This window comes from Eretmochelys imbricata, chromosome 25, assembly GCF_965152235.1.
Source record: "Eretmochelys imbricata isolate rEreImb1 chromosome 25, rEreImb1.hap1, whole genome shotgun sequence".
In the NCBI taxonomy this organism is placed as follows: domain Eukaryota; kingdom Metazoa; phylum Chordata; order Testudines; family Cheloniidae; genus Eretmochelys; species Eretmochelys imbricata.
In genome coordinates, this window is record NC_135596.1 from 2,951,213 (window position 1) to 2,976,740 (window position 25,528).

The 25,528-nt window shown below is 51.2% G+C and overlaps 1 protein-coding gene across 1 annotated transcript; it reads right to left on the reverse strand.

The window, feature by feature from the left end:
* Positions 1–3,730: 3,730 nt before the first annotated feature.
* KANK3 (KN motif and ankyrin repeat domains 3) lies at positions 3,731–24,450 on the reverse strand. Its single transcript, XM_077842091.1, has 11 exons — positions 24,347–24,450; positions 24,058–24,139; positions 18,683–20,602; positions 17,626–17,725; positions 17,131–17,391; positions 14,405–14,492; positions 13,221–13,440; positions 11,815–11,957; positions 10,796–10,996; positions 9,839–9,937; positions 3,731–3,925 (listed from the first exon to the last, which is right to left on the reverse strand). Exons 2-11 carry the CDS (start codon positions 24,092–24,094, stop codon positions 3,875–3,877), a joined length of 3,120 nt encoding a protein of 1,039 aa, XP_077698217.1. The 5' UTR covers positions 24,095–24,139; positions 24,347–24,450; the 3' UTR covers positions 3,731–3,874.
* Between the last annotated feature and the right edge of the window lie 1,078 nt (positions 24,451–25,528).

The window sequence follows — 25,528 nt, forward strand, 5'->3', positions numbered from 1 at the left end:
ACGAGCTGGTAACCTTGTTCTGTAAAGCTCAGGTTCTGGACACCTCAGCTGGAGGCAGCCTTAAATGGTTAAGGGGATGCTGATAGCACCTTGACTTGATTTTAAAATATATTTAATTTTACATTTTATTTATATTTTTAAAAATAAACCATATTAAAATATGAGCAAACAGAGACACCAGGCGAAAGCATTTTCATGGGTGGAACATACAAAGCAAGTGTAATCAGCTGGGTTTCAGTGCTAGAGAGCTGCTGTGAACATCCTACATCCACTTCACTGTATAGCAGACAGGTCTGGTGCAACAAGCATGGGAGCCTCGGCCCAAATCCTTAAAGGTATTTAGGCACCTAACTTTCACTGAAATCAATAGGGGTTAGAGGCCCAAATACCTCTGAGGCTCTGGGCTTTTGCCCATTGCTTATCAGAAGAGCAGTTCTCAGATTCTATAAACTTGGCTCAGACAAAGTCTGGTTGGGACAAATAACTGGTCTGGGAGAGTAAGGCTGGAACTGCTGGCTCTACACCAGTGGTCCCCAAACTGTGGGGTGCGCTTCCCTTTGGGGGCGTGGAGGAATGTCCAGGGGCTGCCCAGGCTAGCCCCGCTCTGCCCCCAGTTCCGCTCTGGCCCTGCTCCTGGCCGTGGCTCAGCCCCCACTCTCAGCCCCTGGTCCTCACCCCCAGCCATGATTTGGCTCCCAGCTGGGGCGGGGGGAATGTGGACACATCCCATGACTGGTAAGTGGGAGGTGAGGGTGGGGGAGAGGAAAAGTTTTGGGACCACTGCTCTATACTGATAACATAGAAGCAGCCAGTGGTAACAAACCCAGCTGTAAGCTCTCAAATGCCCCAGGTGCTCCAGCATCGTTGTCTACTAACTCAAGGACATGTAGGTGTGTCCTGGCTCAGCCTTTGTGGTTCTGAGCTAACACACCTGCCATGTGATGGGAAGATTGTAAAGGAGGTTCCTGTTTCTCACAGAACTGTTGGACTGCATTGCTGGCCACAAGAGGAGGCGATCACTTTTTCAAACCCACTTAAAATTTTCATGACCCAATATTCTGATTTTTATGCTGGCGGGAGGCCCCCTCAGGGAGTTAGTGAAACTCTCAGTGCAGTTGCCAGTAACGCCCCCTGTAAGCGGAGTATGTTCAGCCATGCAGTGCGTTTAACACTGATTGACAGGTTCTGAGTCCTTTGAGAAGGGCTGAGTGAAAAATTGGACTGAAAAGGGGATAAGGACCAGGTCCTCAAATAAATTTAGGTGCCTAGCTCCCATATAAGCCTAAGTGAGCAGGCCCTCTTGGAATCAGGGATACCATCCCATCCCATGTGCAAGGGGCACTGGGAGGTCATGGACTATGATTTATTGGATTGTGGATGAAAGGTGCAGTGCTGGTGTGAGGCCCCCACACAGTGTGTCTGCCCATGCGGAGATCAAGGGAAGGGAGGGAGACTCTCCACCTGCTTTTCAGGCTGCTTCCGGAGGTCATAGAGCTTTTAAATGTTTTTCAATGGCTGGGTCCAGCTCCTGCCCCAGTGAAGGAAAGGGCGGGGGGGTAAAGTGAGGTGGCAGGGCTCTGGGAATGCTTGCCCTTTGCTCCCCTGGCCTCCGGCTCCTGGAAACTGGCAGGGTCACTTGCACTGTAGCTGAGCAGCAGAACCTGAAAGCCCAGTAGTGACGTGTCCCAGGAAAGCCCTGCTCTGGTTTAGATATTTGCGGTTCCATTCCATGTGTTTGTTGCCCCCGGCCACATTCATCCCCATGGACCTATAATTTTAGCTCTTCCCCTCCCAGCACAAGCTTGGCCGCCCTGTCAGCTGCTACTTCCACTTTTTGCTCACTTATGTAACCTTCCCAGCTGCCTCTGCCCTTTTGCTCTTCCCCCCAAGCTGTCTCTGGCAGGGCTGGATGGAATGGTGAGTAAGCGGCAAGAGGAGCTCCAGCTGCCTTCACAGCTAAAAGCTGCCAGTTTCTTTAAAAGAGAGGGGGGAAAAGTTTTAAAGGGAATTTCCCTGTCTCCTCCCCCACCTGCCCCATTGGGAAAAGGGGACCGGCCCCAAGTGGGAGGAGGCGGTACCAGCTGTGGGAACTCCAAAAAAGCTCCAGCTGGCGAGTCTGAGTGGATTCATGGGTATGGGGCTACCCCACTCTGGTACTCCATCCACCTCCCAAACCAGTGCACTACAGCAAACACAATAGCGAGTTCCTGCCAAGCTGATTAAATCAGTAATTAATTTTCCATTGAAACTGTTTTGGAACTAAAATAAATTTTTTTCCATGAAAAGTGCAGGTTCTCCTACAGAAATGTCAGAATTTTTTTGTTGAAAAACTGAATGCCTGAAAACCAAAGTATTTGGATTTGGAAATACTGCCATGGTGCCTCATGGGAGGTGTAGTTCAGGTGCTTCATGTCCCCATTATCCTCTATGGGCCTGCCTCACCAGATGGACTACATCTCCCATGATGCACCCTGGCGGACTTCTCCATGAGGGGAGACTGGTGCATCATGGGATATGTAGTCCAACAAGGGAGCATAGCCTATGTGCTGAGGCACAACTCCAGGAAGAGGTAGCCTGATATCTTGCAGCACCTGAGCGCCAGGTGCAGCCAGAACACAGGGCAGTGATCAGCAACACAGCCACCACCCACAGTTAAGTTTCAAATGCTAAATAAAATCCTTTCTATAAAACAGCATCCGTTTCATAAAGTAGCAGAACAACACGTGGTACCAAAAGTGGCCAGAGGGGAGAGCACGGTCTGGAGAACATTTAAAGGCAGCATGTTAAGGAAAGAGGGATTGTTTCAAGCAGCCTTACATCAGAGGAGCTCCCCCCTCTCCCTGCTCCGTAAACCCACCTCCTCTGTAACACAGACCAAAAAAAGGATAGCATAAAGCCACCACTGGAACTCAGGTTAATGGGGAACATAGAGGAATCCTGGATGAGGTTTAAACACTGTTCTATACATGATGGCAATAGGTGCAGGCTCCTTGAGTGGAAGCCCCAAAAGTAGCCTCATTGCTAACTGTAACTGGAAGGGAAGCTCTAGATCTTTTTAACAGCTTCTAGCTGTCCCCTGAGGACAGTGAAGATTTTGATAAGGACACAGTTTCAGACTCATCGCATTCCTAGAAAGAAAGACAGACACTTAAATCTTCTCCACACGAGTGCAAAAGGAAAACAAAGGCACTGAGGATTACGTCACAGACTTCAAGCATAAGAGAGTCAGTCTTGCATCTTTGGGCCCCTAACCAATTCCTTGATTAGAGCTAGGCTGCAATAATCTAATGCTACAGGAATCTTTACTGAGAGACGGTGACTTAACTTTGGAAAAAGCCATAAACACCTGCAAAGCAGCAGAATAGGCAAAACTGTAAATATGGGCTTTAAGCAAAGAGGGTACCAGGGACATGGTACAGGAGGTCACTGCATAGCAGGACAAGGAGACGCACATACACAAAAGTGATAAACTGACACCAATCAATATAAGAAAGGGCAAAAAAAAATGTCTGTGGAAGGGCCATTCCGAACAAACGTGGGACATGTGGAACCAAACTTGTGTACAAACAATGCCCAGCATTTGGACAGAAGTGCAGTGTGTGTCTCAAGTACAACCATTTTGCTAACCAATGCAGCCAACAGAAAATGATGGATGCAATGCAGGAATATGGTGATAGCTCCAGTGAGGAGCCAGTGTACGTTGATACCATAAAGCTGCCAGTAGACAAGAATTGGTTCATCACTCGTAATACTAATGGCTCACAAATCACATATAATGTAGATACAAGCATGGACCCCAATGTACAACCAGCACAATGGTGTGAACTTTAAAATACAAGACCCCACTGACAAAACAGGCAAATGTCCAGACAGCTTATAATGGACTCCGTAGTCCTGTGGTGGGCTGATGCTGGCTCATTCTCACCTATAAGAAAGAAAAGACTAAATACATCTTTCTTATAGGACATAGAACACCTATATTGGGCTTGGAATCAGGTCAACAGTTGGGACTAATATGCAAGCTGATTAATACAGGACACAACTTGTCACAAGGCACCAAAACTTCAGTAGATACAGATACAGATGTGTTCAAAGGCTTGGGAAAATTGGCAGTCATGCATAAAATAACTTTGAAGAAGGATGTAAACTGTTTAAAACACACAGCTAGGAAGGCACCTGTGGCCCTGAGAGGCAGACTCCAGGAAGAACTGCAATGTCTCCAAGCCATGGAAGTAACCGAAAGGGCTGAGGAACCCACAGACTGGGTGCATCACTGGTGACAGTACAAAAGAAATCTGGATTTTTCACTTGTGTCTCAAACCCAAGGAATTAAACACTAACATAAGAAGGGAGCATTATCACAGACGGACCTACATGAAATCTTGAGAGAGATGGCAGGTGCCAACATTTTCACCCTTCTAGATCTCTTAGAGCTCACGGCTGTGTACAGTACTTATAACTCTCCTTTTGGCAGATACTGCTTCAAACTTCTGCCTTTCGGAACCTGGGCTTGTAGAATGGGGCATGAAAATTAAGAGTGTTTAGAATGTGGTAAGTTGCCTGTAGAGCTTGTGCCAGGGTGTTAGGTACGAAATCAACTTTCTCAGCTTAAGATCAAACAGGGTGCAGCTAAAGAACAGAGGCACCAACAGGTATGGAAGGAAAGAGAAAGATGAAGGCATAAAAATGTACTACTATGACAAAACCATGGTGCCTCAGAGGGAAACTACGCCCTGGGGAATCAGTTAAAATTTGGAATAATGGTTCATGGGGGGATAAGGCTGAGGTGATTTGTCCGGTTGCTCCAAGATCACATGAGATCAAAAGAAGGATTTTTGCTGAGACAGAGCCATAAGCATCTCTTACCGGTACCGGTGATAAACGTCCCGGATGAGCTACCTCCGCATACAGTGCAGGACTTAACAGTAAAACCACCTACACACCAAACTAGAAACATCCTGATAATAAGACCTACACTGAGCAAAGGGATGCTGCCTGCTGGGACTGCAAGGGATGTGGACCTATCAGACACAAGATCATTGGATACCTGGGTCGGTTATCTGGGAGACACGCCGCCTTGACCAAGGGAAACTGATGCTGTTCCAAGACTCCCAGCGGAGGTGAGAACCCATTACGACCCAATGGTCAAAAAAACCAAAAAGACTCATTGAAAGCTACTGAGCAGCAGCAGAATTACATCTCCCCATGGTATGAACAATGAGGGTATTGGTTTGTTTGTTTAGTTGTTAAAAAAAGAAAAAAAAAAAAGGAAAGACGTGGAGTATGCTAATGAAGTCATGCATATGCGTGGCAAGGGCCCAAACCCAGGAAGTGGCAGTCAGACACGTTGCAGGAACTGGCAGCAGGGCAGTGACCAGCAGCCCAGCCGCCACCCCCAGTTATGTTTCAAATGCTAAATAAGAGTTCTTGGCACGACAGAGTGTCCCTGCCGTAAAGCAGCAGAACAACACAGCCCGCAGAGGAGAGCGGGACCTGAGCAACTACAGCTGCATTTCCCCATCAAACTTTTCATTTTTGGCCTTTCGTTTTGTTTTCAGCCTCAGGTATTTTGGGATTCAAATTTCCACTGAAAAATTGAAATTTTCTGTGGAAAATTTAGATGCAGATGATTTTTTCCTATTTTTGCTGAAAATCTCCATGGTGAAACCCAACTTTTCTACCAGCTCTCGGTATGATGTTATAAACAGTGCTCATGGCTGCCCCGTGTAGGGCAACGTGCCCAGTTCGGCCTAGACGAGCATCAAGGTGGGGAGGAGAGAGGAAATGCTGGAAGTGACCCTCTGTTTCACTGTAAGCAGTTGCACTCTACAAGCAGCCCCCATGACACAGATTAGTGCAAGTTGCTTCCCTTCAGTGGAGATTGGGTTAATTAGGCTGAGAATAGACGCCTGTCACACTGGACAGGAATATAAACACACGGAACCTTGGGCGATGATCCAACATATGGACCTGGCTCGAGTTCTTGGATGTGATGAGATTATGGGGGAGTTTCCGATTTCAGGACTATGAAGAGTAACTGCCCGGAGAATCCAGCTGCCTGGGATGTGAAGGCTTCTCTAATGCTTCTTTGTTAGGTTGCTAGAGCTCTTCAAGGCTATCGGTGGGGTCCCCTGCTGCAGAGAGAGAGAACATCAGTCACTAAACTTTTCTAGGATGCAGAAACAACAGCCTCCATTCCTGTGTGTGGGACCAAAGGGATCCTCTCGATCGAGCCCCCGATGCGCTGTTCAGCTAGGGCAGTGGGATGACAGGCCCCAGTAGGTCAGTCTGGGGAATCATAGAATCATAGAATATCAGGGTTGGAAGGGACCCCCGAAGGTCATCTAGTCCAACCCCCTGCTCGAAGCAGGACCAATTCCCAGTTAAATCATCCCAGCCAGGGCTTTGTCAAGCCTGACCTTAAAAACCTCTAAGGAAGGAGATTCTACCACCTCCCTAGGTAACGCATTCCAATGTTTCACCACCCTCTTAGTGAAAAAGTTTTTCCTAATATCCAATCTAAACCTCCCCCACTGCAACTTGAGACCATTACTCCTCGTTCTGTCATCTGCTACCATTGAGAACAGTCTAGAGCCATCCTCTTTGGAACCTCCTTTCAGGTAGTTGAAAGCAGCTATCAAATCCCCCCTCATTCTTCTCTTCTGCAGGCTAAACAATCCCAGCTCCCTCAGCCTCTCCTCATAAGTCATGTGTTCTAGACCCCTAATCATTTTTGTTGCCCTTCGCTGGACTCTCTCCAATTTATCCACATCCTTCTTGTAGTGTGGGGCCCAAAACTGGACACAGTACTCCAGATGAGGCCTCACCAATGTCGAATAGAGGGGAACGATCACGTCCCTCGATCTGCTCGCTATGCCCCTACTTATACATCCCAAAATGCCATTGGCCTTCTTGGCAACAAGGGCACACTGCTGACTCATATCCAGCTTCTCGTCCACTGTCACCCCTAGGTCCTTTTCTGCAGAACTGCTGCCTAGCCATTCGGTCCCTAGTCTGTAGCGGTGCATTGGATTCTTCCATCCTAAGTGCAGGACCCTGCACTTATCCTTATTGAACCTCATCAGATTTCTTTTGGCCCAATCCTCCAATTTGTCTAGGTCCTTCTGTATCCTATCCCTCCCCTCCAGCGTATCTACCACTCCTCCCAGTTTAGTATCATCCGCAAATTTGCTGAGAATGCAATCCACACCATCCTCCAGATCATTTATGAAGATATTGAACAAAACCGGCCCCAGGACCGACCCTTGGGGCACTCCACTTGATACCGGCTGCCAACTAGACATGGAGCCATTGATCACTACCCGTTGAGCCCGACAATCTAGCCAGCTTTCTACCCACCTTATAGTGCATTCATCCAGCCCATACTTCCTTAACTTGCTGACAAGAATACTGTGGGAGACCGTGTCAAAAGCTTTGCTAAAGTCAAGAAACAATACATCCACTGCTTTCCCTTCATCCACAGAACCAGTAATCTCATCATAAAAGGCGATTAGATTAGTCAGGCATGACCTTCCCTTGGTGAATCCATGCTGGCTGTTCCTGATCACTTTCCTCTCATGCAAGTGCATCAGGATTGATTCTTTGAGGACCTGCTCCATGATTTTTCCAGGGACTGAGGTGAGGCTGACTGGCCTGTAGTTCCCAGGATCCTCCTTCTTCCCTTTTTTAAAGATTGGCACTACATTAGCCTTTTTCCAGTCATCCGGGACTTCCCCGGTTCGCCACGAGTTTTCAAAGATAACGGCCAATGGCTCTGCAATCACAGCCGCCAATTCCTTCAGCACTCTCGGATGCAACTCGTCCGGCCCCATGGACTTGTGCACGTCCAGCTTTTCTAAATAGTCCCTAACCACCTCTATCTCCACAGAGGGCTGGCCATCTCTTCCCCATTTTGTGATGCCCAGCACAGCAGTCTGGGAGCTGACCTTGTTAGTGAAAACAGAGGCAAAAAAAGCATTGAGTACATTAGCTTTTTCCACATCCTCTGTCACTAGGTTGCCTCCCTCATTCAGTAAGGGGCCCACACTTTCCTTGGCTTTCTTCTTGTTGCCAACATACCTGAAAAAACCCTTCTTGTTACTCTTGACATCTCTTGACATCATGCAAATAAGCTCTGCTCAGTAGCCAATTCCTTGTTGATGCCTTATGAGAATTTTTCATCTATATTACGAGTCACCCCTTCTCTTGGGTGTAACCCAGCTGGGCATCTCTGGGAGAGCCCCGGGAAGAATGCCAGTCACTGCAGAAGAAGCCTGGACGGGGGTTTAAAAAAAAAATCTCTTCTAATTTAATCAATTCAACGGAGTGGCTCTTACACCCGGCCCAGGGACAGGACACAATTAAAAGTTTAATGCTGCTTCAGAGTCAACTAAGTGCAAAAAAAAGCATCTGAAAATATATCTGAGTGCATGAAATTACCTCTCCGCTTCCAAACTCAGAGAACTCCCTAATGGCTGAACCTGTCTGCTTCAAACTTTCACCCAAAATATGCATCCCAGCTAAGAACCACCCTGAGAAATACCAGCCTAGCTCTTAGCCTTCCTCGCGTGTCAGTGCTCCAGCGCTAGGACAGGTGCTGAAAACTCTGGCAGTTAGTCCAACTTTATAATACAATCAACACAAACAGCAGAAAATCGCGTACAGTTTAATAACAATGTCATTCACTTCCTAGATTCTGCTTTCCTCCTATGTCTTGTGATTTACATGCATTTGTATGCGTATGTCACTGGGGCACTAGGTAGAGCTGCTGTTCTGATTGAGAGCAATAATTACTGAGTCTAGAGGCAAGATGGAAAAATAACAACTGCATTTCAGAAGAGCTGAGCGCTAGAGAGGAACTTCTGGGATGTTCCTTAGAACTCCACCCCCGCGTCTCTCCACCAGGTGGTTGAGTGACACCACACTAAGCCAACGAAACACCAAGTGGGACCTTAGCACAAACTCATTGAGGTGGATGGCACATAGTTCTGAGGCCATTCTGAAAGATGCCTTTTCCGAATTCCCCCTTTCCTGGGTGTCAGAAGCCAGTTTCACATACATTGGAGAGCGGATCACTTGACGATTGCCCTGTGCTGTCAATTCCCTCTGAAGAATCTCGCATTGGCCACTGTCAGAAGACAGGATACTGGGTAGATGGACCTTTGGTCTGGCCCAGTGTTGCCATTCTTATGTTCTCATGAATAGTTCTCGCACATATGGGAAATCCCAGCTTTTGTTTTGCCTGCTTAACAATTCCTAATATATTCAATACAAATAATTCTCCCTCAGCCTGGGCAGGCTGGTCCGCACAGAGCCTACCCTGGAGCTCGGTCTTGCTCAAGGGTTAAACAATTCCAAGGCTGGGGCTTTCACCACTTCCCTTGGGAGGCCTCACCACTAACCTTGATGGGAAAGGTTAGTTCCTATCCATCTTAACCTTGCCTTTGGGCAGATCCATTGGGTGACTTCTTGTTATTCCTCCCTGAACCCCACCCTGCAACATCCCTCCCTTTTATAAGATGGCAGCACAGAGTTCAATTCCTGAGAGATCCAGGCTGGATTTATTTGTAGTCAGTTCACCATGCTGTTGTCTCAGGTTTTCATAAGCCTCCCAGCTTGGACAGGGCCAATGCTGGGACCTCTGCTAACCCCCCTGGCCTATCACCCAGTGAGAGTTCAGCAGTCATTTGCATTTAAAAGCCAAATTGGGAAATGTCTGGACTGTGCTTTCAGCAGGTCCCGGTGAGCATGGTGACCTGTTTCCTACACAGCACGTTGGACGGTCTAGATGGGGCCAAAGTTGTCATGGTTTCCATTGGGGGAGCCTTTGGGTACTCACGGGTGACTGTGCTTTGGAGTTGTTGAGGTGAGCGTAAATCAATACTGCAATGTTGCTGTGACCGGCCTCCAGAGCGATGGCCACGGCGTTATTCCCATCCTAGGGAAGAAAAGGAAAAGGGTTCCTCAGAGAGCTCACAGTGGTACAGTTTCAGTAACACAATACTGAGCGTTCGGAGCTTTCAATGCCCTGGAACAGGCAGCAAACGCCAGGACCTGACAGGCTGGGCAAGTTACTGAACTTCTCTCCCAGGTAAAGGTCCGGGGGCTGGCATAAAGGATGGTGTGATGACATAGGAGACAGGTTCTAAATGGGAACCGGCATGGCTTTTAAAAAGCAGGGCCTGCCAGACCCACCTCCCCTCTTGATTTTGGCCTGGCCATGGAGTGCAGCTGCCAGCTTCAGCCGGGTTGGCCCCCTTGTTGTGGGCTGTTTGTTTGAAGGGGTTTGTGTTTCCATGTGCTTCCATGGGGCAGTTCTCTGGCCTGTGTTGTATAAATCAGACTATGGGCCCCTCTGGCCTTGCAGTATCTGAATGTTCGGGGCACAGCTGATCTTTACAATCCTTGGTTTCACGTGCAAACAAGGGCAAGCACTGTGCTTTATTCCCGGTTAGTCCATCAGGCAGCAGAAACACTACCTGAGGCTGGAGTTGATCAATCAGATGCCATGTCAGGTGACTAGGCCAAGTGGGCGGTTTGTGAGCTCCCGACAGGCTGAAGTTTGTTCACATAAAAGGATTAGTCAAACAATCACTGACAGCAAATACACGGGGAACAATCAAACCCTGTTTGTGGATAATTTGCAGGCCAACAAAGGGGAAAATCCCCAGCCCGGAGCAATTGACCCAGCTCTGTCATACAGGTGGCTGCACATCAGAGTATGCAGCATGATGCAGCAGTGGAGAGAACCCAGCATTGTGGTCCCTGGGGGTGAGTGGGGCAGGCAGTGACTTACGTTATCCACAATGGAGACTTCACAAGCTGGCTGGGCCAGGAGCAGCCTCACGGTCTCCACTCGCCCGTGCTCGCAGGCGCACATCAGGGCTGTGGAGCCTTCCTCGTCCTGCAGGTTGACGTCGGCTCCACAGGCCAGCACGGCTTCGACCATCTCCTGCCTGCCGTGGCTGACTGCCAGCATCAGCGCTGTCTGGCCAGCCTGCAAGCAAGGGGAGAGTGAGGGGAGCCGAATGCAAGCGGAGACTCAGAAGAGACCTGGCCTGGTCCCCTCCAGCTGGGAGAGGGGATATTAGTAGCAGCTGGACCTCTCCTAGATAGACATGTCCCCAGGACCCACAGACTCAGACTAGGCCAGAGGGGGTAACGACTGCAGGGAGAGGACGGGGACTACTCAGCCATGGCTCATGTGCCCCACAGGGGGAGGAGGGATTCTTTCCACTTCCCCGGGGTCTTCTCCCCCGTGGACCTGTATGTCTTTGCCCATCCCCCAAGTCTGCCGGTTACCCTCCTTCCCCCCAAGTCCTGGTTCCCTCGGGGCCCCATGCACGGAAAAGGGGCAGCATCACACAGAAGGCAAATCTCAACAAGGAACATGCTTGGTCCTGCCAGCGACAGAGCATGGGGTGCTCAGCACAGAGCACACGCAGGATCTGGTCCGCAGCTGCTGACAGTGACAAGCGCTATTTGGAAAGCTCTCGGAGACTCTGCAGTAAGCTGGCTTGGCTCGTGTTCCTGGCCCCGTGGGGAGCTGCCTGCAGCCAGCCTGTCCCACCCAGAGATCACGGGGTAAAACAAAGCTTGTTTTGGTCCAAAGCAGGAGTAGCTTCCAAAACTTAGGGCAACCCATCAGGGGACAGAAAGGAGCCATGCCACTCAGGTGAGCCAGCCCATCTGCTCACAAGCTGTTCTTTCCAACAATGGAGGGCAGTGGCACGGCCTGGGAGCTCAGCAGGGCTGAATCTGGGGGTTTCGAGTAGAGGTGACTGTGCTGCAAGGAGCGGCCCTGCTCGCGCTGACCTGGCTCGCCTTGGCATTGACGTTTCCCATGCTGAAGAGTCTCCTGACCACGTTCATATCGTCTTCGTGTTCCACTGAGGCCAGAGCGGCCAGCATGAGGGCCGTGTAGCCGGCTTTATTCTGATGGTCAACGTTGCAGACCCCTGCAGAAAGAGAAGTGGGGGAGTGCTGTAGACCCCAGCAGGCCAGAACGCTCAGCAGCAGAACTGCCCTCGGTTCTGATTCCAAGAGCTCGTCTCAAGTCAAGGCCTGCGGCTGCTGAGCTATTGCGCACTGGGACGTCTGCTTTCTGCATGTGCGTTGGCTGCAGAGCACCTCACGCTGGCACTGCTGGGCCACGGCGCAGTCACCAGACCGCATGGCCCCACCTTTCTCAGGCGAGGGGTCAGACCCACTCGCCGTGGGCTGCTCTGCCGTTTGGAAAGGCCTCGTTCCCTTGACGCTGCCCTACGGTCCATGTTTGCTGGGCACGTAAGGCAAACCCAGCCCCCTCCACAGCTGCGGTCCTGCGGGGAACCCCTTGCTGGGTTCCTAGGGCTGCAAAGGAGGTTTGACGTGCTCTGTGCAGCACGGAGCCCTGCGCGGCTCTATGCAGGGCGTGGAGCAAGACTGGGACGGGAGGATCTGCTGCTGCATGGAATGTCCTGTTCTGTTCCCCACCCTGCCAGGGGTGGGCCACGTCAGGGGCCGCAGAAGCTACTTCAGCTACCTGAGCTCATGACAAATGCCTAATGGCTGCACTGAACAGTGTTCTGCACAGGGACCCACTTTCACATGCCCCTGCAATGGCCACTGCCAGGGCTGCGTCTCGCACTCTGTACTCAGGTGGCACCTTGGACTGCAGGTGGGGCACGAATGAGGGCAGCGAGATCAGGCCCCTTGTCACAGCACAGACACCAACACCCCGTCCATGTGTTTGTAACTGCACCCGCCCTGCAGTGCCCCTGGGCAGCTCTCCTGCATCAGATTCGACCACCGCAGGAATCTGCTGGCAGAGGAACGGGGGACCCTGGGATGGATGCTGAGGGCAGGGAAATGCTTGTGTAATAGGTTCATTTTCAGGCCTAATTCACCTGACATGTCTCTGTAACCACAGGGCACGGGCCAGTGTCGCGTTCTACACCTCGAGCACAGGCTAGTTTCTCGGGCTAGAGCCTGGCCACTAGGGGGCGTTAGGAGAGGGAGGTACGGCTGCCAGGAGGAGGTGGTGGGTCAGGGCTCCCGGGTGGGTGTGTTTCCTGGGAGGGCTCGGGAGCAGCAGCCTAGGGGAGCCCAGGGAGCAGGGCAGCTGTTGCAAAGGGATCCAAGGTCTCAGCTCCCGTCTCCTAATGCAGAACCCTCAGCTGAGCCATCCCCACTTCCCAGGCTCAACACAGGGCCCCAGGGGTAAGCAGAAGGCTACTAACCAGTGTCCAGGAGCAGCTGCACGATCTGGAAGTTGGAGTGTGAGACGCTGTAGTGGAGAGCTGTGTTACCGTTCCCATCCGAGAGATTGACCACGTGGGCCAGCATCCCCGGAGAGACCTCCGTGAAGGCCAGGAGGTGGTTGGCGACCATCTCTGGGACAGAGGACTTCTGGCTGGACACTCGGAACCACTCCTGGAGGAGGATGCTGCTGCTGGACAGCTGGGGAAGGAGAACGGCAGGCCTCAAGCTGCGAAATGCTTATCTCCAAGTGAACGTGCTCATCAGCCAAAGCCCTTTCTGCTCTCAACACTTCCTCTGCTAAGTTTCACCCTAACACAAAGCCCAGGGAGCCAGTGTTCCCACGAGCAGCTGTGGCCCTAGGCTGCGCCATCCCCAGTCAAGTCCTCCCATTGCCTCAAATGCAAAGCAGTGCAATTCCTTACACCTCTCCCCCTCGATGACATGGCACGGATCCGAGCTGCACCAAGGCCCTGGAGGACAGGCCAGTGCTGAACCTTCTACACATGGCGCTAGGCATTCCCTGGGCTGGGAGTGGCCATGGACAGGAAGCCCCAGGAGGGAAGGCACAGATTTCTGGAGACATGGGTAGCAGGCAGCAGCTGGCTCTGTACCTGCCCGCAGGGCTTTCCCAGCATGCTGAGGGGATTGTGTGTGCTGGGTAAGAGAGCCCTGGATAAATCCCGTGGGGTTATGGGGATGCAGAGAGCACAGACTGTTCAGCCTCCAGTCTCTCAGGGTCTGTGATGCCTGGAATGTCAGGCTGAGCCCAGCCAGAAGGAGGGGTTAGTGACTCAGACCATGACTCCAAGGCTGCGTGCAGCACAGAGAAGGACAGGGAGGGGTTGGGGTGGGATTCATAGATTCCTAGGCCAAAGGGACCCACGGTGATCATCTCATCTGACCTCCTGCATGACACAGGCCAGAGACCTGCCCAGAACAATTCCTTCTGCACTAAAGCAAAATACGCCCCCCAACACCCAAAGGGGCGCTCCGGGGCGAGTAGGGCGTCCAGCGTGTGGCATGCAGGGGAATGACTAGTCTTCCTTTGTCCTGGCTCACAGATCTTTTCCTCATGCTCAGTGTTGCCGATCATGGGCACCGCAGAAGTGACCACCTAGGGCAAGCCCAGCTGCTCCACCTCTCGGCACCCCCTGCTACTCACCACCTCTTTGCTCTTCACGGCACTGGGATGGCTGAGGTGGTGCTTCACAATTATGCAGGCCTCTCTCATCCTTGGGCTCAGTTCAAACCTGTGAAAAGCAGCGGTAGGACGAGTTGTCTGCAGTGTTACCACAGAGAAGGAGGTGGCCTGCAGAACAGCAGGGGCAGGCCTCGAGTGGGCGCAGATGCTGGCTAACAGCATGATCCTAGAGTTCCTGACGGACATGTGCATAAACATCAGGCCAGCTTCTAGCCATGCCTCAGGGTGCGAGGAGCAGCCAGGAACTGCTTTTCAATCTCTGGCAGAACAGGCTGGGGGGGGCGGTTGCAGCAGTTGAGTTAGTTGCTCATTAAAGCACAAAATGGGAGGTGTGGGGTAGGGGGAATTCATTAGCAACAGACTCAACAGGTTGTTCGGAGAAAAGAAAACGATCCATGTGCTGCTTCCAGGCATGAGTGGAGACAGCCATGACCTCTCCCTCCGCACGCCCTGGCACTACCGGCCAGATGCATCGGTGGCTCCCCTTGCCAGCGGATTTCAGCACCTCACAAACATTCACAGATTCATCTGCTACTTCCCGTTTTGCAGACAGGAAACCGAGGCCCAGACAGGAGGGCCCACGACTCCCCCAGGGTCACACAGGGAGCATGGAACGGAGTGAGGCTTTGAACCAAAACGTCTGGGTCTTAGGCAAGTGCCAGAGCCACAAGATTATCCTTCCTCTTCTGCAGCAGGGACGCTCTCAACACTCAGGTGTTGGGCATGGGATTCTGACACATCAGACATTGGTAACAGCCAGAGACTGGATCCCAGAGTAAAGGCACAAATATCTGATCCAGTGCAGCAGGGAGGGTCAGGCTAGACGGGTCAAAGGGCCGATCTGGATTCCTGCCTTCCTGGGGGGTAGCCCTTATTATTATGCCGTTATTTCCATCATTCAGAATCCCATTTGTGTTCTGCGCGGGCCCAAAGGCTCCCGGACTGCAGCACTGAGGGAGCGTGTGTTTCAGTCTCTGCTTCCCAGGAGCTCCCAGAGAAATGACTACAGGCCCTAGCAAACAACGACACCGGAATGGAGGGAGTGCCCAGCTGGGTTAGACCAAAGCTCCATCTAGTTTAGCGTCCTGTCTCCAACACTGGCCAGTCTCAGATGCAAAAACCCTAAAGTGGGCAATTATGGTATAACATGGCCACAGCAGAAATGTCTTCCTAACTCATCATTTAGTGGTTGGCTGATGTCCAAGGGGTTTTTTATCCATTCCAAGCTTTCTGGGTTTTTTAATCCTAGCCAATGTGGATGTTCTCATATAAACGTTGTATCTATTTTTTAATCCTGCTGCGCAATTGCCCTCAATTATATCCAGAGGCAGTGAGAGTTGTGTAAAAAGGAAGTCTCCCTATTTCCGTTTTAAATTTTCTGCTTTGGAGGTGTCTTTGTTCTTGTTTCAGTAGTGCCCGATCCATCTTTTCTGTACCATTCATTATTTCCTATACCATTATCATGTTCCCTCTTATTTGTTTTCTGTCTAAATTACATGTATCTTGCACCTTGCCATTTATGAATGGTTTTCCAGTCATTCAGGGGAAGGGCTGCACAGGGGAACACATGCTACCCCTTCTCAAAAGTACAGCAAGGCTCTCCTGGACACATGCTCCCCTGATTGCCCCTGGAGGACTTATGGCTTTTCTTGCTAGGAGCCTCAGCCAAGGGCAGTGCACTTCCTCCCTCTGGCCCTAGGAGCTGTTACAGCACCTTTAGCAAACTGGGCGCACCTGCAGATCAAAGGAGGCTTTCTTTGTGCATGCTTCATCACAGATTTCAAAGGGGCAGACTGCTAAACTGAAATCTGTTTTTTCCCCCAACAGAACAATGTCCCCAGAGTAGTTTGCACCCAGGCCTGTTTTCAACTTTCCACTGTTTTAATGAAACCCTACTCAAAACACCGAGCAGGGAGAATTCCCCCCTGCACCCCCCATAACACAGATACAGCTGGCAGAGTTTTGCTCCAATTTCCTGAAAGATTCACCTACTAGCAGAACCCAACCAGGGCAGATGCCAGCCCCCAAGGGGGAATGTTTTACAAAGCTAGGAGCATGTGGAAATGGGGGGAGAATGCAAACTGTTTAGCAACCTTAGCTTCACCAGTTGCCACAAGTGATGGCTCTAACAGCCTCTGCAGGCAGCGCCCAGCTGGGAGATGCTGGCTTGCCCTGGGGTGGGGTGGGGTAGGGTGGGAGAATAAGTTTCAATGGCCGATCCATTTACTAACCAATTCAGCTGAGATTAGGGCTGGCCGGATTTTTTAAACTCAATTATTTTTCCTGTCAAAAAAATACAATTCAAATGTTTCACCAAATGGGTCCAGTTGTGGCCACAAAGAGTCAGAAATGAGATGAACGTTGTGGCTCTGTTTTGTGGTGTTCACTGGGGGAGGGAAGGAATTTTCTATTGCAAAATTAGAACAAAATCATTTCCTTGGACATTTTCGCAGAAATAAAATTGGCTTTTTTGGCCAGCTTGGGCCCAGATTCCCTGGACGCTGCTGAGAGGGAGATGTTTCTGTGGAAGGGGCTCTAGACAACTCCTCCTCCAGCCCCACTCCCCTCTGTTTCCAGGGGGTTTCGGGCTGGACCGCTCTCATATAACTGGGCCTTTCTGACGAAGCTTGGCTGCTAGTGGGTGCCAGGCAGAAATTCCAGCCCTGCAGAGGCTACCCTGCACTTACTTCTCTTTCACCTCGGTGGGGTCCAGGGCTGGTGCGCTCTCTGTCCCCAATTCGTGCTCCCCTTTTCTCTTCCTCTGCTCTGTGCCAGGCTCTGGACCCTCCATGCTGCTCGCAGTCTCACCCACGTTCACACCAATCTCCTCGTCCCAGGTGTTCGCGTCGCCCTCCGCGTCGCTGTCAGAGCTGGTGGGTGAAATCTTCTCAGAGGAGCTGTCTCCACTGTCCTCCTCCTCCTCCTCACTGGACGTGCTCTCGTACCTGCTGTGAGGGAAAGCAGAGTCAGGGCACTGCAGTGAGATCTGCCACCTTCTCTCACGGCACCCGTACTGTGCAGAGGGAGAGCTGGGCTCACGCTGCTCCCTGCCCCCAACACACACATGGCGTATTGCAATCGGGGCAGCTTCTTGCCCGGCTGTGGGACTGGGACGTGGTTTACGGAGATCTGCGAGTGTTGGAGCTTGCACCCTGGCAAGAGATGGAATGAAGGGCACGTACTCCCCGTTCAGCACCCCAACGAACTGCAGACTCTTCCTCCCGCCCTCGGCCTCGCTCTTTGGAAACCCATCCCGCTTCTTCATGATCGACTTCAGGGCGCCTGAGGAAACAGAGATGGGAAAGTCACACGGCGGAAAGCCTAGCCTCGGCACAGACACAGGGCCAGGGTCTTACTCCACCCACCCCCCTACCCCAAGTTCCTGGAAAGGAGTTTGGGTGGGGACGGGAGGCTGTCCAGGAGAGGCTGGGGGTGAGAACAGGCTGGGTTTGGGCAAGGAGGCTTCCTGCCCAGAGCCTGCTGGGCTGGGGGATTCGTCACTTGTAGCTCCGTCTCCCGCCCCGAAGGCCTGGAATTTGTTCCGCCTTTGTCTCACTAGACAGTAACAAAGCACAGGGGAATCTGCTGCTCCATCCGTCTGGACACCCCGAGCTTCAGCAGAGCCCCGGGCTCGGGCGGCGTCCTGCATGTGCCGAGGAGGGCAGCTCTAACCCACAGCACTCGGGGCTCTATTTCTCAATGGCTGCCTGCCCTGGTGTGGGAGCTCCTAGCCATGCCCAGGTCCTGTGCCCCCAAACACAAGCGCACAATCCCTGCCGCTCTTACCCCTCCCCCCACACACAATGGCTCCACCTGTCCTGCTCTGCACAAACACAGCGCTCCCCCTCCCCAGCCTGCAGATCCTCACTCACCCCACAAACCTCTGGGCTGATTCACTGGGGCTGGAAGCACGTGGTTACTAGAATCGCTGTCACATGACCTATGATGAGCTCATCTGCCCAGATGCCTGATCAACACAGCCTCCTCTCAGGTTGGAAGGAGGGACCCTGGGTCTCCTCTCACTGACACCGCTGAGTAGCTCCATTGAAGTTAATGGGACGGTGTCAAACCGGTGTGAGTGAGTGGAGAACCAGGATCCTGGGGGTTCAGGCTCCAGCTAACAGCCTGGTTTCTGCCCAATTACTGCCTGAAAAGAAATGCAAATGGGCGTGTTCTGCCAGGGCCTGAGCAGGGGCGAGGCTTGTCAGCAGGCAGCAGATGCTGGCGTAAGTGACTCACCAGGCCCAGGACTCAGAGGAGTGCTATTGTCCTTCTCCAAAGGCATTTCCTGTGGTGCACACATAGACCCGTGCACGCCTTTCCTGGAGTCCTGGGGAATTAAACGTGAACCTTGCTCCACTTCCACGGTCCCTGTCCCTCCCCGAGGCATGGCGGCCTTAGTGCCACTGGTGACGACAGACTCAGCAACGTCCATCTGGTTTCCGCCTTCTCCGGCTCCACTGGGGGTTTGTTCAGTCTTATCACCAGCCACACCCTGATCGGTTTCTTCCATTGCTGCATCGATTCCTGCCTCTAGATCAGCTTGGGTATCCTTCTCTTCGTACTGGGCTGCTGAATCTGGACCTACAGCAACTTCTCTACTTTCCAAATTGCAGTTGGCTCCAATGCACAACATCAGTGATGAGCAATCCACACCCTTATCGATCATTTCCAAGTGGCTGCCCACCCCCTGGCTCTGCATTGGTACTGCAGCCTCTGCGTGTGCTTCTACCATCTGAGGCTTGGCCATTATTTCCTTATCTATCAAAGTTCTTGGCCTTCTAGAACAAACCTCTACTCTTAACTCCTCAAGCTCCTTAGTCGCGTCCTTCAAGTGCCCTTCCATCATGGTGATGACCTCTCTCTGGTGGCCAATCGTGTGCTGCAGCAGCTCCATTTCCTTCTCTGCTTCCGTAGGAAGCCCTAACAAGGACTCCACGACCCAAACTGCAGCATCCTTGGTCTCAGTCTCTTGGCCGACGGGAATCTCATGGCATGGCTTCTGAGATCGGTAGTAGAACACAGCCTCCTTCATGTTCACCTCCTCGCCCACACCTACAGACTTACATGCTTTCTCCATGGTCCTTGCGGGGCGGGCAGCCGCACTGCTGGCTCGCACGTTCCTGTCCGAAGCAGACAATTTCTCCGTGAGTCTCCTTAATGCCGTGATTTTACTCGCTCGAGCCTTCACTGACTCTAGTTCCCTTTCCAGTTCCGCAGGAGCTTCCTGGCTTGCCCTGGCAACCCCTGCGCCAAGAGACCTGGGTGGAAAGCTGAAAACAGAAGCCTCGCTCGTTTCGGGCAGGGGTGGCTCCTGCAAACCCGCCATCAGCTTCTCCTTCTCCCGTTTCAGTTTGCAGATTTTCATTTCTAGGACTGGGATCGTCTTGACTTGTTCCTCCAGCTCTTTGAGTTGTTTGAGGGCAGCAGCCATCTGCTCCCGCACATGCTGCAAATGCGCTGGGCTGATGTTGGTGGCTGGGGTGCTCCTTCCAGAATTCAAAGGGCTTATTCTCATAGAGCCCGTCGGAGGTGTGGCTTGGCTGTCCCCATTTCCATTCGAAGGGACAGCAGAGGAGGAGTGTGTCTGGTGAAAAGAAGCGGTACTGGAGACAGAGATGCATGTTTTAGAGGGACTGCTGGGTGGCCCAGTCATCTGGGCACCTCTACTAATCAGCAAATGGAGCTGCTCGAGCTCTAACCTCCTACTTGTCTCTTGCAAGGTTTTCTCCACCTGGGGATTTTGCATGAAGGATTTGGGGGCAGGGGGTGGGAGGAGATTTATAACTGGAGTTGGAGACACGGGGTTAGAAGCCTGTTTGCTCAGGGGCTCTCTCATTTCTGAGGACCCAGACTGCGTTCTGATGTGTGGAGATAATAGGAGCACGTTCCTTCCCTCCTCGCTGGCCGTGGATGCCAGAGACTCGGTGGAGGTCCATCCACTGGTGTGGCCACTGGGGCTTCTCAGGGAACTGGGCTGCTGCTTGGGCCCTTTCGCTTTCCGGTACAATGGCACCTTCTTGAGAGTTTGGCCACTCTCAATGTCATCGACATATTTCAGAAAATCGAGGTCTAGCAGGAAGCCGTAGGGGGTTTCCACAGAGTAGGAGCTCTTCTCCCCATCATCCTGATCTCTGTACAAGAAGGGGCCACCTAAATCTGTCAGGAAAGCCAAAGGGAAACCATTGGTACAGTGAAAAAAGACTAAGTTCGTCAAACCCATCTCCTGTCCCTGTCTCCAGAGGTGCTAGAACTAGGGGGGCTGGGGGAGGGGGGCTGCCACACTCCCTGGCTTGAAGCGATTTCCATCACATACAGAGTTTACAGTTCGGTTCAATGGCTCTCAGCACCCCCACTATACACATTGTTCCAGCACCCATGTGTCTGCATGTTCTCAGCTTTTCCTGCTGGACGCAGGGCGAGTGTTTGATGCCACAGAAAGTTCACGTAGGTGCCCAGACTAGACGAAAAGGCCTGGAGCTTTCTCACCTGGCAGAAGATGGGAAGCAGGGGTCTGGAATAACCCCAGGTGCCCTCTGCTCTGGACCCATGTGAGTGTCACACCCAAATTTGAGGGTGAGGATTAATTCAGGGTCCTTAAGAGGGAGGGGAAGCAGCCCGGTCAGTCCATGGTCAGAGGATGCTGAACTGGGGCACGTTCAGCAGGGACAGAGCCATGAGACAAAGTGACCTAGGGCCTGATCCAATGCCCATTGAGGGCAGTGGTGGCAATAGGTGTGGATCAGACCCAGAGAGAGGTTAGGAGTCTATGCTTCATGAAAAGGCCTTCAATCTGGGGTTAAGGTAGAGAGGAGCAGTGAGGGGGTGCTGGTGCCCAGCTCCCCATCCCTGCCTGGTGCAGCTGCCAGTCAAATCAGGTGTATGGCCCAGCCCCGGAGCATCTGAGGGAAACCCTCTGTCATTAGCACGAATGGACAGACAGCGAGGGTGTCTGACCCCCAGGGTCCACTCTCCACTTGACTCAGGTGTGCAACCCTCCCACTGGATTAGCTCTGAATCCCGACTAGAATCATTGTAGAGCTTGTTGGGAATTTTCTGCCACAGTGATTTTCTGAAACAAAATGCAGTTTCCACAAAGTTGAAGTTTTCAGTGGGAAAATCTTGATTTTACCAAAAATTTTCAATTTCCCATCAGTGATCAATCAAAATAAAATATTCCATTTTGTTTCTGTTTGACCCAAACCAGAATATTTCATTTCGTTGAACTGATCCAAAACAGGTCATTTCAAATCTGTTCAATAAAACATTAAACTGCATTTCCCTAAAGCACAGGGCCTTGTAGTTCAGCCTCTGCCCCCTGCGTTCTCTCCGATGAGCCAACCTCCCTGGAGGACTGCATCTCCCATAACGCAGGGTAGATTTCCCTCAGCCCAAGCTGTGTGGTGCATCATGGGAGATGTAGTCTGGACAGGGAGTCTGGTTCATAGGGAGAATGGGAGCATCAGGCTCCTGAAATCCCATGAGGCAATGCACCACAACAGGTCCACGCAGTTTCATGTTAAAATGACTGGAAAGAAGCATTTCGAGTCATTTGAACAAAGTGAAAGGATTCAACATTTCCAAATCAAAATTTCTCAGACTTTCCATTTTACAAAAAAGTTCAAAATTTCAACTTTTCATCCCGATTTGTGTGAAAACAAATGTTGACACACAGGAATTTCCTGCTGGGTAGAAATGCTGGGGTTTGCTCAGCTCTACCAACAGCCCACAGACAGATACGGCTGCAGCCAGGGGAAGCCTTACATAGGGGTGAACTGGGAGAAAGCCCAGGGTACCATTATAAACGGGGCATCTCCTGAGCAGGGATGCCCCTCCCCCTCCTGCTCTGCTGGTGTCTGCAGCCCCGCGGCTCCTGCCCCCTGCCAACTGTTCTTGGAAGCTTCCCATTTGCTGTACGAGGCGGAGGGAGGAGGGGTGCTGATGTCAGGGTGTCCCTTGCCCCCCACCTATGTACCCCATCTCCACAGAGCGGGGTGTGTGTGTGAGGACAGGGCTCACCAAGAGAGGGACGGAGCTGCTGGCAGCTGCTGCTGTGTCTGAAGGAACCTTCAGACTGATGAGTGCCGCTCTCTTAAAGGTCTCCCACACACTCCCCCAGCTCACACACGCTGTCTCTCTCACACTCATCGCCCCCCAACACATACTTATCTTGTTGTTGTTACTTGTTGGTACTTCCTGCAATGCACATATATTCTCTGTCATTTTATTCTTTCAAAGTGCTGTTATTTTAGTGTTTTGACTGGTCTGTGCATTTCGTCATTTTATTTCTTCTCTTTATGCTTTCATTGAATTCTTTGAGTAGTGAGGTCTAAAATGCCTAACCTGTCCTGGCTGGAGTAATTATCATTATTACTGTTATTATCATATTGTGCTTTGTCAGTCATTATTTAAAGTGGTACAGTCCAATAATAGTATCCTCCTAGAATGTAACTTTAGCTTGTACTAACCTTAGCAGTGCCCGTTTAAAAAAAATTAGCTGAACACAGAACTACAGACACTGGGCAGATGAAGGTCGCTTATTTTCAAATTGTATTTTTAGTTATATCTGTAAAATAACTTAAAATTTGCATGAAAATAAACGCAGTTCCAGCTCTGATACCAATAGCAATGATAGAGTCCAATGTCAGTGAGTCACACACATGATTGTGATCGGTAAACGTAAATGCCAAAATAATTAGAAAATTAAATTCCCTTTCTTAATAAAAGAGAAAAAAACCCTTATCACATATGTTAAAATTATGTTTTTAGTGAAAAACAACTGACTACAGCAGATAATGGGAGTAACACAGATTTTAAGCGGATTTTATTTATTTTCATATATCTCTAATAAAGATAGTGTACAAAGTATCAAACGTGTGTTTCTGATATCTAAGTTAAAGCTCCAAAACGGATACTTCAAGGCTTGGGATTCGGAATATTTTGCAGTCCCTGGAATCATGGTTAAAGTTTCCTCCCCCAAATCTGAAATGGTGCCCTGGGTGAGCCAGAAGGGCCATGGGCTCTGGCAAGATGCAGCCCCCATGTGATAGCGCAAAGCCACATGCCGAGCATCAGGCACCACAAGCCACAACCGCAGCGCAGAAAGGTGGCAATACACCATATGCCAGGCCACCCTTACCTCTGCATGGCTGCTGGTGGCGGCGTTGCCTTCACAGCTGGGTGCCCAGCCAGTATCAGGCCACCCTGCCAGTGCTTAATTTGTGCCAGGGCTGAGGTCTAGCCTCTGGCATCTCTTTCAATACAAATTAAACACTAGGGGAGGCAGCGGGGCCCAGAGGTGATGTGGGGGGGAGGGCGGGGGAAAGCCCAGGGAGCCAGTGGGGGCCAGGAGTGATGGGGGGTGGGGCGCCAAAATACAAGTTCGTCCAGGGTGCCATTTTCCCTAAGGCCAGCCCTGGCTGCAGCCTTGGAGGTGCAGACGGCTCTGATTAGTCTGCAGCCCCTGCCATTTGCATTCATGGAAGAGGTTAGTCACCCCCTTTCATCTCCTTCCGTGGGAAGGCAGGGGGTGCCCCATCTCTACATTCAGAGGTGAGCACTAGGAGAACACATTATCTTGGTACCCCTTAGGTAGGAGCTGCCTGTGTCTTTACCTGGGAGATTCTGGTTCAGGTGTATGGGCTGTGCCATCTTCTCTTAGGGGATCACAAAACCATAGACCAGCGGACTGCAAATCTGAAAAGACAATACAAGCTGGAGTGAATTCCCTCCTGGTAGATGGGTTGTGACTCTCAGCAGCACAGACTAGAAGGAAGCCCATCTAAGCCACCCCAACTGCCCTCCCAGCTTCACACCCCAATTCCACTTCATACGTCAAAACATCACAAAGAAACCCCAATCACAAGGAAACAGCCTCCCGCCACGTCACACGGTGCAACCCACCTCCCTCACAGAGCTCTGTGCCCAGACAGACTCAGCGTTCCTCCTCCTGCAGAGACGGCCTCATGGAACACTCAACGCAGTGGGAGCCAGGAGCCTGCCTTTCTCACCCTCTGTCTTCCTTTCCCCAACTCCATTCCGCAGGATTTCTCTTGGCTCCTGCCCTGGAAGTCTTTAGCCACCCCCCACACACTCTAGGCAACCTGCCTCAAAGCACAGCATAGGAGGGTTAGGGGAAATTGCAGCTAGACTCCGCAATGCATTCTGGGGAACAGAGGGAAGGAGGAGACCTGAAGTGGAAACTTGGAAAAGAAAATATAACCTGAAAGGTAAAGGAGGAGAAGACCCTGCTCGGGCCCCTCCACCCTGAACAGGAACCAATTGCATCAGAGAAAGGGCAATCTGTGCCACGCCCCAGCTTCTGCTCAGGACTTGTCAGCTGGAGACCTTGAAGTAGTATAAGGGCTGCTGGAGAGAGCACTGGACTGAGGCTCAGGAGACCTGGGTTCTAGTCCTGGCTCTGCTGCTAGGTGACCATAGGTGCATGTCACCTTTCTGTGCCTCAGTTTCCGCATTTATAAGATGGGGAGAATGACACTGACCTTATCTGTAAAGAGATCTATTGATGAAAAGCACCATATAAGAGGTAGAGATGATTATTAAAATGCTTTACAATAAAGATCACCTTCCCCAAGATCCCTAATGCAAAATCTGTGTGTGGAGAAAACCGTCCTGGAGACAAGGAGGAGGCTTGAGCAAGAGCCGCGCTATCTGCTGAAGACTGGGAGTACAGGGGAATCTGAGACACGGAGAGAGGAAATGACTCACCCAAGGGCACACAGCTGTTAGGGGCAGAGCTGGGAACAGATCTATGGTGCACCCATCCCTTGAATACTGTGTCCAGTTCTGGTCACCTCATTCCAAAAAGGACAGAGTGGAACTGGAAAAGGTCCAGAGAAGGGCACAAAGATGATCGAGCATATGAAATGGCTTTCATATGAGGACAGTCTAAAGAGACTGTTCAGGTTAGAAAAAGAAATGGTTGAGGGGGGATACGATAGAGGTCTATAAAATCATAATGTGGAAAAAGTGCAAGTTATTTAGCATTTCCCACAATACAAAAACAAGAAGGGTCACCCGATGAAATTCATAGACAGCAGATTTAATACAACAGAAGGAAACACT